General features: G+C 40.9%; 1 protein-coding gene across 3 annotated transcripts in view; it reads right to left on the bottom strand.

The window, feature by feature from the left end:
- Positions 1 to 11,603, bottom strand: part of ankrd44 (ankyrin repeat domain 44) — a 45,863-nt gene extending 34,260 nt beyond the window's left edge. For 2 of the 3 annotated variants that reach the window (XM_028590769.1, XM_028590770.1), the window contains exons 1-2: positions 10,479 to 11,602; positions 1,158 to 1,241 (exon numbers count right to left, since the gene is read on the bottom strand). In XM_028590769.1, the coding sequence (XP_028446570.1) occupies positions 1,158 to 1,241; positions 10,479 to 10,505 (111 nt within the window). In that variant the 5' untranslated portion in view covers positions 10,506 to 11,602. Of the gene's footprint in view, positions 1 to 1,157; positions 1,242 to 10,478 lie in introns of all 3 variants that reach the window. The other variant, XM_028590768.1, reaches the window with a different exon arrangement.
- Positions 11,604 to 14,697: the final 3,094 nt, after the last annotated feature.

Raw genomic sequence — 14,697 nt, 5'->3', positions numbered from 1 at the left:
AAAACAACTGAATAGCCCTCCGCCCACCCCTCCCTTTCCCAAGCATGTAGTAGAACTTGAATGTTTTATAAAGAAGGAAGTGCACCCAGACCTCGTAAACATCACTTGTATTTGTTTACAGAATGCAGAAGAACTGTCTTGGGTTCATCTAAATATATTTTAAGTTTTTTTTGAAAGACTGGAAGAAATATGTAGGATTGTAAAGAAGAAGAAGCAGTGTGTAGGATGTTATGGCATATTGCAGTGAGGTTGCGGATTGCCCTTTCCCGAGCGTGTAGCAGACCCTACGGTGGCCTCCAGGTAAAAACAGGTCAAAACACGAATAGAGCCTCTCTAGAGCCGGGATTTCGTTTGTCCGTTCTGTGCTACTGTAGAAACATGGTGGTGCAACGTGGCGGGCTCCGTGGAAGAGGACCTGCTCCCTACAGTATGTAAATATGAAGAGTTCATTTTCAAGTGTTTATACACCCATGATTGATAACATAGTTATGAGTGAGTAAGTTATTATATTTTGTTTCTGCCAATAGATCCCACCTAAATCCTACACACTGCTCCTTAAAATGTAATAGTGGGTGGGTGCCTGGATAGCACAGTTGGTAGAGTGTGGCGCCCATGTATAGAGGTTTACTCCTCGACGCAGCGGCCGCGGGTTCGACTCCAACCTGCGGCCCTTTGCTGCATGTCATCCCCCCCTCCCCTTTCATGTCTCCAGCTGTCCTGTTGAATAAAGGCCTAAAAATGCCCAAAAAAGAATAAAAAAAAAAAGAAAAGTCTTTCCTAGACAGTGTGCATGATTTTTGGATGGTTGACCCCTTTCATGTCTTCAGCTGTCCTATAAATATAAAGGCCTAAAATGCCCAAAAACTTTTTTTATAGTGGGTGAACTCTAGGTGAACAGACATCCCCTTACTATATCTGACACCTCTTGACGTAGACACTGCGTGCATGCGTGCTTGCAGTCCCCACAGCGATCACAGACGCAGCTCTGTGACAAGGGGCCACTGCCAGCTGAGTTTTACTGCTGAAGACGGGAATATGTGTGTGTGTGTGTGTGTGTGTGTGTGTGTGTGTGTGTGTGTGTGTGTGTGTGTGTGTGTGTGTGTGTGTGTGTGTGTGTGTGTGTGTGTGTGTGTGTGTGTGTGTGTGTGTGTCCTCACCAGAGCATTGATATCTTCAGACTTATATATAAGCATACGAATCTCTTCAGGGTCTCCGCTGAAGATCGCCTGGATGAGAGGAGGCTGACAACAAGACAGAAGAAAGAAGATTCAACACATGACCAGAGGCAACATGTCGGAGACTCTACACAATAGATAAATACACACGATCGATTTAAACAGTGATAGTGAATTCATCAGGAGTGAAGTGACATGACAAAATCACAAATATTTTCTGGACGTCACACATGAGCATGATCCTTCCCACGGCATACAAGTGTGTGTGTGTGTGTGTGTGTGTGTGTGTGTGTGTGTGTGTGTGTGTGTGTGTGTGTGTGTGTGTGTGTGTGTGTGTGTGTGTGCGCGTGTGTAGCTGCTTGACTTTAAGCTGCTGTGTTTATAAAAGCTGTAGCTACTACGAGACTGCAGCCTCTTACACACAGTATACAAAAAAGTTCTTGAATACCAACAGGATGATGTTTTTTTTTTTTTTTTTTTTTTTTTTTTTTTTTTACAGTGAATCTCTAACTATACAGGACCGAAATATTTTTTTTCCTCCATACAGAGAAACTATTGTTGTAGAAGATTCTTTGTAGATACAAATCATAAAAATAAAATGTCTGTAGAGAGAAAAGGCTTTAATGAAGGGCACCGTGTGGAGGTCATGTCTCTGAAGCCCATATTTTTCTTACTAGATCACAGATATGAGGTAAATAGAGGCCGTAAAAAACACCCACACACCCACCCACACACCCACCCAATCAGCAGTATACTGTGGATTTTAGAGTAAACAGAAGCAGGCATGGGTAAAGAAAAAAACCTGCCAACATGTCAGCAATGGTGGAATTTAACTAAGTACATTTGCAGTACAAGTACTGTACTTAAGTACAAATGTGAGGTACCTTTACTTTAGTTGAAATAATCTTTTGAATCTGAATCATGACCATAAAAAATTTGATTCGGCAACAAAAAAAACGTTTTGAAAACGTAAAAAAAGGGCAAAGTGTGTACAGAAACTCATCATCATAGACTTCAGTAGTAACAGCTCGCTAGCTGTTCACAGGTTTGCGGGTGCGGTAAACGTTGGTGAAAAACAAGCCCACCAATCAGAGATGGCGCTGTTACGCTTAGGCTTGTGGGTAGTATAGTATTTCTCCATGACATGACAAAAAAAAAAATGTAGCTCTATATGTGGAAATCTAATCTAGAAAGACCACATTGATCATTTCAAACCCTAAAAGTCGATGTGACAGCCTCTGCCGAGATAGAAAACGTAAGCTGCAGGTTCGATGTGTTACTGATGAATCACATCGAACAGAGAAAGGCTGCACTTCACTTCCTGTGTGTTTTTTTTCAGCCGCCTCCTGCCTCACTTCCTGTTGCACAGTCTCTCCTTCTCAGAAACGACAGCGAGAGGAACCACGGAGCAGCATTTCACTTCTGCTTTAAAAAACTGAGCACACGTGTTCAAACAAAATGATACCACTTCCTCATTGGCCCTGGGGCTTTTGTTTTCCTCCCTTGAATTTCATTCTGGTGAAATGCCACATCATCGTCATCATCACATCACATCACAGGTCACCCTGTTCAAATCTGTTAAGCACTGATTCAGGGTTTACTTGAGGCAGAGTGATAAGAGATGGAGGGAGGAAGACCACATTTAGGGTCGAGAGAGAGAGAGAGAGAGCGAGAGCGAGAGAGATGAACGAGGCCCCAGCTGGAGAGCAGAAAAGTGGGGGGCTGTGCCTTTAAAGAAGCAGCCAACGCTTGGCAGCATATGGCCTCTTTAGCTATGCATTTCTTTCTAAGTGCTTCACATGCGCACACACACACACACACACACACACACACACACACACACACACACACACACACACACACACACACACACACACACACACACACACACACACACACACACACACACACACACACACACACACACACACACACACACGTCTTCAGCAGTAAAACTCAGCTGGCAGTGGCCCCTTGTCACAGAGCTGCGTCTGTGATCGCTGTGGGGACTCGGGGAGACGGATGCTGACACGAGAAAGGAAAAGCAGATTTATGGAGTGTAAGCGTGAATGAAAACATTTAACTTTAACTTTAAACTCATAATGGTTTTAAGGCCGATAACTATTTTAGAATTATAAAAATTGGAATTTATCAGCCAGTATTTGTTTTGGCATTGACATTTTGACAAATATCTGTCAAAGACTTTTAAGACAATAAAAATATGCTTTGGGATCAAAACGTATTACAATAAATAACAGCAATTGTTGAGCAATACTGTATTTGTGATTGAAACTTAGCAACTTAACAAGAGATTACAAATACTGTTGAAAAATACAAATAAAATTATTAAATCTAGATCCAGAAAATGGTCAAATATTGATACAAAATCCAGCCTATTAAAACGCGTATTTCTGCGATAAGCAAATGCTAAAACCTACCCCCGAAACGAAGTGTGTCCAATCATAGCTTAGCAACCGTAAACAAGCACGACAGGTCAGTCAAGATTTTTGTTCCTTATTATGAACAGAAATTTGGATGGTGGTATCTTTTTCTTAACCTCAACAAAACCAAAAACACGAGAACAAAAGTATGACAAAATTTTAAACTGTATTTGTCTGTTCTAACTTTTTCTATTAAAAAGGTCCAATGGTGTTTTAACATTAATATGTGTTCCCCCAGCCTTCCTATGGTCCCCCAGTGGCTAGAAATGGTGATAGGTGTAAACCGAGCCCTGGGTATCGTGCTCTGCCTTTGAGAAAATGAAAGCTCAGATGGGCCGATCAGGAATCTTCTCCTTATGAGGTCATAAGGGGAAAGGTTACCTCCCCTTTCTCTGCTTTGCCCACCCAGAGAATTTGGCCCACCCATGAAAGAGAGACGACATGGCATTCAAACGAGCAAAGTGGCAGTTGGTCAAGGCCACACCCCCACCCTCCACCTTGCCCCCCCTCTCTCCTCCTCAATAGCTACAGACACAGAAATGGCACATCCTAAGGAAAGCTCATTGTGGGACTGGCTCTAGTGGCTGTAATTCTGCACCAAGGCTGAATTTCGGGAAAGAGACTTCAGATACAGTATTAGGGGACCACTAAGGTCTATATAAAAGAGACTTCAGATACAGTATTAGGGGACCACTAAGGTCTATATAAAAGAGACTTCAGATACAGTATTAGGGGACCACTAAGGCCTATATAAAAGAGACTTCAGATACAGTATTAGGGGACCACTAAGGTCTATATAAAAGAGACTTCAGATACAGTATTAGGGGACCACTAAGGTCTATATAAAAGAGACTTCAGATACAGTATTAGGAGACCACTAAGGTCTATATAAAAGAGACTTCAGATACAGTATTAGGGGACCACTAAGGTCTATATAAAAGAGACTTCAGATACAGTATTAGGGGACCACTAAGGTCTATATAAAAGCATCCAAAGAGCACCATGTCATGGGACATTTAAGTAACTGAACGTTACGTCTCTCCTCTATTCTGTCATTTTCCTGCTCTTTCATAAAAGCAATGAAAGCCCTAAAAAAAATATCTTAAAAAAAAAATACAAAAACTCAAGTCAAGTACTGCAAAATTGTTGTAGTGCTAGTGAAAGGAAAATGTTGCCCGGGACCCCACTTTGAAAACCACTGCTCTAAGGAACTGGGGCAGGATCTCAAAAGAACATACAGTAATCTTTTTTTCTAATCCTACACAAAGTTCCTCCATATCTCACTCACACACACACACACACACACACACACACACACACACACACACACACACACACACACACACACACACACACACACACACACACACACACACACACACACACACACACACACACACACACACAGTGTGTGTACGTCCTGTCTTGTGGCTCCCTCCATCTCTTCCTCAGATGCCGGAGGCGACAGTCGTTGTGGTCTTTGCCAACTAAAATTAATGTAGGAGATTAGTCTTTTTTATGCTTTTTTTCATGCTGAATGACTTATTTCCTACAAAACTAATAGCACATCTCTGGTATTTAAAGTGGTGCTTTTGCACGATTCTTTGACGAGACACCCAGTTTTACAGATCTGTCGATTAAATCGACTAATCTATTAGAGTATGTTGGTCGACCTAGAATTTCTTTAGTCGAGGACAGCCCTGGTTGACTGAGGCCTCTAACGGGCTCATCTCCTGGCCCTCGGGGTCAACAACTCATTTCGGATGGCCTCCTAACAGTGACGCGCCAAATCAAAACTCCACTATTTCTGCAAGTCATTATTCCCCTCAGTCCCTCTCTCAAACTCTGAATGTTTCACCTGCCTTTAACAGACACAGGAGACAATAGAGGAAGCAAATGTCAAAAACCAGAAAGAAAAAAAAAACAGGAAATCTGATAAGCGTACATGCGCACATCCACTACAGAGACATACTCGTGTCCGGAAAGTCAAAAGTCAACAACTTCCTGTGCTTCCTTTGTATTCTGTTGGTGGAAAGATGACGTCCCTCTGCATGCATACATTGTTGACATAAAAATAAGAGAAAATTAAGAAGTAATCAGATATTTTACTTAAGAAAAAGTACAACAGTTTTAATGTCATTACTTAGAATTCGTCATGGGGGCGGCAGAAACTACGCACTATAGCTTTAACTCAAGTATATATTTTTTTTTTTATTATGTCACATGACAAGTACGACGGGGCAACAAAGCATTTAACTGTACAACGTAGAGATGTGTTGAGTATGTGACACATAAAACTTGAAATATAAAAATAATAGGAGTAAAAAGTAAAATATTTGTCCTCAAAATGAAGTGGAGTAGAAGTATAAAGTGTAAAAAGGAAAATGGTGACACACATTTATTTTTTGGCTCCAATGTAGAAAAGAAAAACTCCTATTGTCGATCGAATTAATCAAAAATTGTCCAAAATCTGCAACTTTAAGTTGGATATGTCCGTCCGTTTATTGTTCACATTATATAACAAAACTATAATCAAACGACAGAACTCAAACACATTCTCGATGTGTGCAACACACCTGTCACAATTCAGACTGATCTCATAAAGTGGCGTATGTATGAACACGCCAATTCGTGTGCAATTTTGCCATGTTATCAAGACGCATAATCGCTCTTTAGCGTGTTTATCAATGCCGTTTGGCCTCCATTGACCTACATTAAGTGTGAATTATCACCGTAGCGAGTAGTATGAAAGAACGGAAGTCCGCGGATGGGTAAAGCGTAGCACTTTCACCCAGGAGAGCTGGGATTTTTTTTTTAAGCCTTCCCTAATGTTTCTTTCCTAAACCCAACCGTTTGTTGTTTTCCTAAGTGTGTGACGTTGGTCACCGTCGTGTTTTTGTCGTTTTTTTGTGTTACTAAAGCCTTTCCCAATGTTCTTTTCCTAAACCCAACCTTTTTTTTTTTTTTTAACCAGTGTGGCGTAGTTCTCGTGATAGCCCGGCACGTTCTCACGATAACACGGGTAACATGTATGTTTACGTCCGCTGTATACAGCGTAGACATACACGTGAATAGCTCAAAATGCGTACAGATAACACGCCATTTGGCTTTAGGAGAGTGCTGTGTATGTTTACGCAAAGTCCCGATGCCATGTTGCACAATTACTCCACACTTAAGTAAACTTTGGCTACCCCCAGCTTCACATATTGGACGCCAATGAAATAGCTCCAACAGAAATACTCAAGCAAAGTACAAGAACCTCAGAATTGTACTTAAGTGCAGTACTTGAGTAAATGCAGCTCAAGCAGCAACGTGTGCTTATTTATAAAGACTGAAGACATCAGAGCTGCACAAAAAACCCACTTTGACCTTTACATCTGTACCTGCAAAACGTCTCCCTGTACCAGGACAAACAAGCTGAGCATAATTTTCTATCGTAGGTTAAAATAAAAGATCCTACAATAGCAGATTTTCTTTTCCATGTGACCCTACTCTTGATCAGCACATTATGAAAGACGAGAGAGAAAAAAAAAAAAAACTCTATACACTGCCCGCTGAGCTGTCCGCTGAGCTGAGGCATCCAGTTATCATCACCATCAGCGTGTTGTCTGAAAATAACAGGAAGTCCCACAGTTCTGAGTTACATAAAAAAAAAAAGAACTGTTCTTCCCCTCCTCGAAGTTAATGACAGATCTGATAAATTACTGTATTGACTGAGGAGGCTGCGTCGGATCAGGGATTTCTACCAGTACGTCTTCTTTCTCTTCAAATGTCAGCTACAGTTCTGTACTAAAGTACAATTTTAAGCCATTTGTACTTTAGTTGAGTTTTTTCATTTTCTGCAACTTTATATATCTACTCCTCTACATCTCAAAGGGAATGGTTGTACTTTCTAATCCACTACATTCGTCTGACAGCTTTAGTTTCTTTACATATGACTGTTTTTCATCCCCTTCCTGTCCACTGAAAAACCCCAACAAGTCCTCCAAACCATACCACGATAAGGGTCGTTTGTTCTCTCCCCTCGAACAGCGCCTTCACACTGGCCCTTGACATCAGCTCCCAGCTCCGTAATACGCAATGGGCCCCCAGTGGACGTCGTACTACACCGTTGAAAGCGTCGGAAGCGAGTAGGAAAAAAATGGCGGAGAGACTAGATTGACTCATTCTGTCAGTGTCCGAATGTCCAGTTTTCTATGACCTCTCATCTGAAGGCTATAGAGATATAAACAGAAAGGCTGCTGCCTGGAGAAAAGTTGCCCAGGATGTTGATATGTCAGGTCGGTTAAATGGGATATAGCACTAGAATGTCAATAGTTCGAGGTCTGTTGCTAACCAACTGATGTCTGTTGCAACCAACTTATTATTAATAATTATTAACCAACTATTATCTACTAGACATCTTTTTTTTTTTTTTTTTTTAAAAAGACAATGCCCGAAAAAGAGAAGGCATGTAGTTTAATTACAGGAGTGCTTGGAGTGGAAGGTAGATTCTAGTTTAATAAACATGTGATTGTTCTGTGAAGTAATTGTAGAGTCAATATAATCTGCGAGTCAGGCAGCAAGATGCTCCACGTCCTGGTGTGGCATGGCGTGTGGCGGAGGACGGAACAAAACCGGAACGCAGCACCGTGAAGGATCGGAGTAGTACGACCCACAGGAACGTTTCATAAAATAGTGCCCCTAGCGGTGGCAGAAATACAATCCCATATCTAAACCAGAGAAGGTCTCAGTCTTGAACGTAAAAGGTCGTGATTTAAACACGTCGTTAACGGTGTGAAACGGTCACAGTTTGGTTATCTTTAGGCACCAAAACTACTTAAAAAAAAAAAAGTCACACGTTAATTCACTTTCCCAAAGTTTACGCATGTGACCCTGAACGTTAACGTTCGTAAAGTTGAAGAAAATAAACTCGCCGTTTACTTTTATTTTCAAACAGGACACGAACCCCGGGCTCCTGAGTGAAAGTCCTGTGTTTGTTTGACCCATCCACTACCCCAACCTAAGCCGAAAATTTGGCGCTTTTAAACCCAGCCCGATCTGCCGGAGATTTGATTTCTCCCTGCAGCTCAGGCTGGAAACCTGTACGTTTATCTATCCTGCTTCCATTACAAATGTGCGGGAACCAATCACAAACTGGCTTATACACCTGGCGCGCTACTGGCGGGTTTTAACGCGATGACGATTAGAGAAGCGACGACTTTTTGTTTACATTCAACAAGTGCAGCAACCCGTTGATGCCGCTGTCGCCGCTACGTCACCCGGATCGTTGGTCCGATTGGTTGAAGGACTATCCAACTCCGTACAAAATCATTTGAACTATGCCCGTTGATCACACCTCTTGTGCAGACTCCCCAGACCAAGCTCAATCTTAAAAGATTGAGCTTGGTCTGGTGATAGCCAGACTACTTCGTCACCTTACTTCCTGCTTTGCTTTTGTCATAACTACTACGGCCGCCAGAGGGCGCTGCCACCAGAAACGTAAACATAGGTCGTAATTGCTGCTTGAACAAACGTTGTCTGGGAGCGTTTTTCAGGGGACGACAGTCTTAAAACTACTTGATGTTGAATGTTTGTGATAAATTGATTAGGATTATTATAGGTTGAGAAAATCCTCCTACTTCTTAAGCTAAATAAAGTCTTTAAAAAGCCTCTTGGATCAGCTGAAAAATGCTTCATCACAAAGCTGAAAACAGGTTCAAATGAGCACAACCTTAAACATCTGCAGTACAGCAGTAAAATGCAACATCCACATTAATGCAACAGGATTTCAGAAACATCAGACAGAAGAGGAAAACACTGACAGGGAACATTGTACTTTTGCTTTTAGTAAATTTTGGTAAAACATACTTTTACTTGAGTAAGGGTTTAAATGCGTTTACTTGTAATGAAATGTTTTAAGTTTGGTATTAGCACTTTTACTTCAGTACAGGATCATAACCTTACCTAAAAGTCATGGCTTTGTAGAGCAAATTAAAGCTGCAACGATTAAATCGGTTAGTTGATTTTTCACTATTTTCTGATATACACCAAGCATTTCTTTGATAAACAGAAAAGGGAATCCGTGAATAGATGAAAAATGAGTTGCAGCTCTAGAACAAATCTAAACCCTTTCAGATATGTGGACATGAAGGTTCACTCTTGACCTTGACTAAAGATCCATTTAGTAGCTGATCTGGAGCTTTCCACCAGCTTTCATACACTCTTCCTCAGCATAAACCAAAGATGTACATGTTCGAATCTCAATTTGTGTGCACACTTTAAAGACCATTTGTCTATGTTTAAGTGTAAAAGTGAGATTGGAACTGAGGAGCATTACTACCAAAAGCTCCAGAGCTGCAACTCAATAGACCTTGAGGTGAGATTTTTCTCAAATATGTCTCCTTGGCATGAAATCTTATCAGAAATTGATTCTTTTTTTATGTATTTGTTGGTCCTTCGCGTGAAACACTAATTTGTGCACCACATGTCAGCCCTTAGGAGACATAAATCCGCATTTAGTTGCAGATAAATTTTGATTATTGAGGATATTTTGCGGTTTGCAGCTTTGATGCTTTGCGGAAGGAGAAGGAGCAGGAAGTGTAGTGAAGTGGGCTGTCCTAATTTTAACCAACAGAGCACCGAAAATGATACCGACAAAAGGCGAAAAAAAATCAAGACGTTAACGACGTGCAGTTTTGTGCAGCTTTATGAATGTGTTCTGTGCTCGGTTTGCAAGAGAGAAATGTGCTTTATGTTCTCTCAGTTGTGCCCAAAGTGGCGACACAATGACATTAAAAATACATTTCTACCAAACAGCAGTGGGATGAAGCGTCAAATCTGTTGCCTGTTTAGATGCTAAGCTAACAGCTAGCAAGTCTACCTGGTCGGCCAGTTTGAGGACAGCCATCTCTGGGTCAGCTCCGGCTGCTCATCCACTCCCTCCGACACCGCAGCACCATGCACGGTGCGATGCTTGCGCCCCGCTCCTCCGCCTTCTCCTCCTCCTCTCCTTCCTCCGGACTTCCTGCGGGACTTGTAGCTGTAGCAGCTTGTAGCAGGCTTCTCGTAGCTCTCTAGCAGACACACAAGCGGCGGGTGATGGTGACGAAGGCCGGGGGCGAGCACCAGGGGCCAGCAGCCCGGCTCCACTCACGCTATCTGAGGCGACGCTGCGGAGCAGAGGTGGCCGCTCGGGAGTCGCAGGGAGGCGGGGAAGCAGGAACGGTTTGACCCAAAACAATCCACATGTATGGCCGCCGCCGCTGCTGCTGCTGCTAACGTTTCTGCTGATGCTGGTGATGCACAGAGCTCCCGGGCGTCTCTCCGAGCCATACACTACCCACAGAAGCCTCCCTCCTGCCCGGTCAGTAAAGCCACAAGCCTCCCGGAGAAGCAGCCAGGCTGAATTCAGCTGAACGGAGATCACACAGGAAGTCGGAGCTTGTCTCTCCTCCCGCCTCCTCCTCCTCCTCCTCCTCTCAGATGCAGAAGTGGAGGAGCTGCTTCCTCAGCATCAACAACAACCAGCACCTCCTCGCTACTGCCCTCCATTGGACACAGAGGGAACAAAAACATTTTCAACTGCAGCCTCCAAAAGTAATAAAACAAGGTGCATGACATTAGACGGTGATTCCCAACCAAGGGTACTTGTTCCCCGGGGGTAACGTTACTTGTGTAAGGTTCAACTGAGAGGTTATACAATAAAATACCTTACACTTGGAAAGATTGTGGAGCAGAATTTGAAAGAATATAAATAATTATTTGAGTAAAATAATATAGCACCTGAACACTGGCATTTTAAACAGGTAGCTAAGTAATTCGTAATCAACTGAAATGGTGAGTTAAATTATTGACTAAACAGTTCAAATAATTACCTAAAACTACTGACTAAACAGTCCTAATAGTTACCTAAAACTACTGACTACACAGTCCAAATAGTTAGCTACAACTACTGACTAAAGACTTCTAATAGTTAGCTAAAACTACTGACTAAACAGTCCTAATTGTTAGCTAAAACTACTGACTAAACAGTCCTAATAGTTAGCTAAAAACTGACTGACTAATAGTTAGCTAAAACACTTAAACAGTCCTAATAGTTAGCTAAAACTACTGACTAAACAGTCCAAATAGTTAGCTAAAACTACTGACTAAACAGTCCAAATAGTTAGCTAAAACTACTGACTAAACACTTCTAATAGTTAGCTAAAACTACTAACTAAACAGTTCAAATAGTTAGCTAAAACTACTGACTAAGCAGTCCAAATAGTTAGCTAAAACTACTGACTAAGCAGTCCAAATAGTTAGCTAAAACTACTGACTAAACTAAACAGTCCAAATAGTTAGCTAAAACTACTAGTTAGCTAAAAGCAGTCCAAATAGTTAGCTAAAACTACTGACTAAACAGTCCAAATAGTTAGCTAAAACTACTGACTAAACTAAACAGTCCGAATAGTTAGCTAAAACTACTGACTAAGCAGTCCAAATAGTTAGCTAAAACTAATAGTTACTGACTAAACAGTCCTAATAGTTAGCTAAAACTACTGACTAAACACTTCTAATAGTTAGCTAAAACTACTGACTAAGCAGTCCAAATAGTTAGCTAAAACTACTGACTAAACAGTCCAAATAGTTAGCTAAAACTACTGACTAAACTAAACAGTCCGAATAGTTAGCTAAAACTACTGACTAAGCAGTCCAAATAGTTAGCTAAAACTACTGACTAAACAGTCCTAATAGTTAGCTAAAACTACTGACTAAACACTTCTAATAGTTAGCTAAAACTACTGACTAAACAGTCCTAATAGTTAGCTAAAACTACTGACTAAACACTTCTAATAGTTAGCTAAAACTACTGACTAAACAGTCCTAATAGTTAGCTAAAACTACTGACTAAACACTTCTAATAGTTAGCTAAAACTACTGACTAAATAGTCCAAATAGTTAGCTAAAACTACTGACTAAACAGTCCTAATAGTTAGCTAAAACTACTGACTAAACACTTCTAATAGTTAGCTAAAACTACTGACTAAACAGTCTAAATAGTTAACGTTAGTTGAAAGTAATGTATAAACAGTTAAAACACTCAGCTTCACTCCCAGGTAGTAGTAGTACAATGTTGACCAAACCAACCTTAATATTGAATTGTATGAAAAAGTAATAATATCCGCTTTTATATAACTAATAGTTTTATTTGGAACACATTGGGAATCAATGAAGGGGTACGGGAGATCATCTAACAGGACTGTGGGGGTACATCCATGGATGTATTAAGAGAACATCAGACCAAAAAGGTTGGGAACCACAAATATAAAAGACTAGTGTGATGTAGGTTATTTTGAGGATTAAATTCTTTTAAAGGGGCATATCACTGTTCAGGCCCTTAAAGGCTCAATCTGTTATTTTTGGAGTGATTTAATCTGCCCTCCATACATCTCCAGAGTCAAGAAATGTGCAGGGAAATCTCAAGTTCAGACCCATCGCTCTTTGAACACAACCTGTTCCAACTTCTACTCTCTGGTACACCAAAACAACCAGCCACAAAACCAGTTTCTTTTCAAATGCCAGCACCCTGATGAACAGCCCTGTGCAATGACACTAAAACATCCACTAAATCACTTAAAGATTTTCTTTTGTGACCCAAGTTGTTAATGAAATTATTTGTTTTTGGGAGGTAAGGTGAATTAATGCCATTGTATCCACCTGTCTTCAAAGCCACCAGACTCCTTTGACAAAAACAGTAATTTTAACTCGCCGAACATGGGAGTTGCTGGTCTACCGCTGCCTCTGTCGGTTAGTTTGTTTGTGTTTTTGTGTGACTTTAGTGTTTTAAAGGGTTAGTTCGGATTTACCAAAGTCGCACAATAACACTAAAATAATACAGCAATAAAACAAACGTCATCAAGGCAGTGGTAGACCAGCAACTCCCATTTCCTGCGAGGTAAAATTACTGTTGTCAAAGAGTCTGGGGGCTTTTGAAGAGAGCAGAGATAACAGCTTCAGTTCCCCACCGTAAAGGGCTGTCTGACAGCAAGGTAAAGCAGTGAAAATATTCTAAATATAGCGTACACTTAAACTGTTAGTTTTTTTATCAGTTTCCGTCGGTACTCCTGTCTGTTTCTCCAAACTCGGGGCGTGCCGACCACCATCTTTTGTAGCTAATACACTGACTATGGAGAAGTAGCTACATATAACCACACTTCAAAACATCCAAACTATCCCTTTGAGCTACATGACAAAGTCTTTGGAAACTTTCCACTATCACAAACCCACAACCTTCTCCTTTTTATGAAATTATTGTTGTAAATGATCAAGATTTTCATACAGAACTTAATGGATGCTAAACCCTGCTGGTAAGGGAATGAAAACCTGTAAAACACTAAGTTCTTACATGTCATTTATAGTACAATATATTTATGAGATTTTAAGCAAATGGTTTAAAACATGCAAAATCACAAGAATGGTCCTTAAAAAAAATAAAACAAACAAACTTGTAAGCTTTTTAAAGTTTGTTGTTTTTGCATCTACAATCTCAATTATTATCCTACTACATTACTGCTCATGTCATTTCATGTACACAGTGTTTCACTGTGGAAATATTTTTTAATCACAGTCATCTCCCCCAGGGGCAGGTTACCTCCCAGTGTTGAGACACACACGCACACACACACACGGGACACCACCATGTATTCTTCATGGAGATGCATTCCTAAGGTTATAAAGGGAAGGAAACTGAAGAGGCTCTTTATTGTGTCTCGAACATAAAAAAAAAAACACATCAAAAGTCCACAAGTCCACAGAAGTATATTTCCAGAATAAAGCCTGACATCTGTGTGTTGCCGTTCTCAAAATCACTTCACTTTGGCAAACCTTCAAGCTACACGCTGAAAATGGCAGGCTTTGAAGAAAATTTGGATCGTGCAACAAGGCAGGTCTGCTTCAGTGTTTCCTCTATGTTGATTTTGTAGTGGCGGCCCACCATTGCAAAATTTCTGCCACCACTGTATCAGAAATAGGACTACAAAAAATGTAGTCGCAGTTGCCTTTTAAATGATCCTGCGGACATAATGCTGCTTGGTTCTTTCTGTGAATGATTGTAAAGA

The sequence above is a fragment of the Perca flavescens genome, chromosome 11 (assembly GCF_004354835.1).
Source record: "Perca flavescens isolate YP-PL-M2 chromosome 11, PFLA_1.0, whole genome shotgun sequence".
NCBI classification, from domain to species: Eukaryota; Metazoa; Chordata; class Actinopteri; order Perciformes; family Percidae; genus Perca; species Perca flavescens.
The sequence above is the reverse complement of the archived record's forward strand: the minus strand, read 5'-3'. Positions and strand labels throughout refer to the sequence as shown.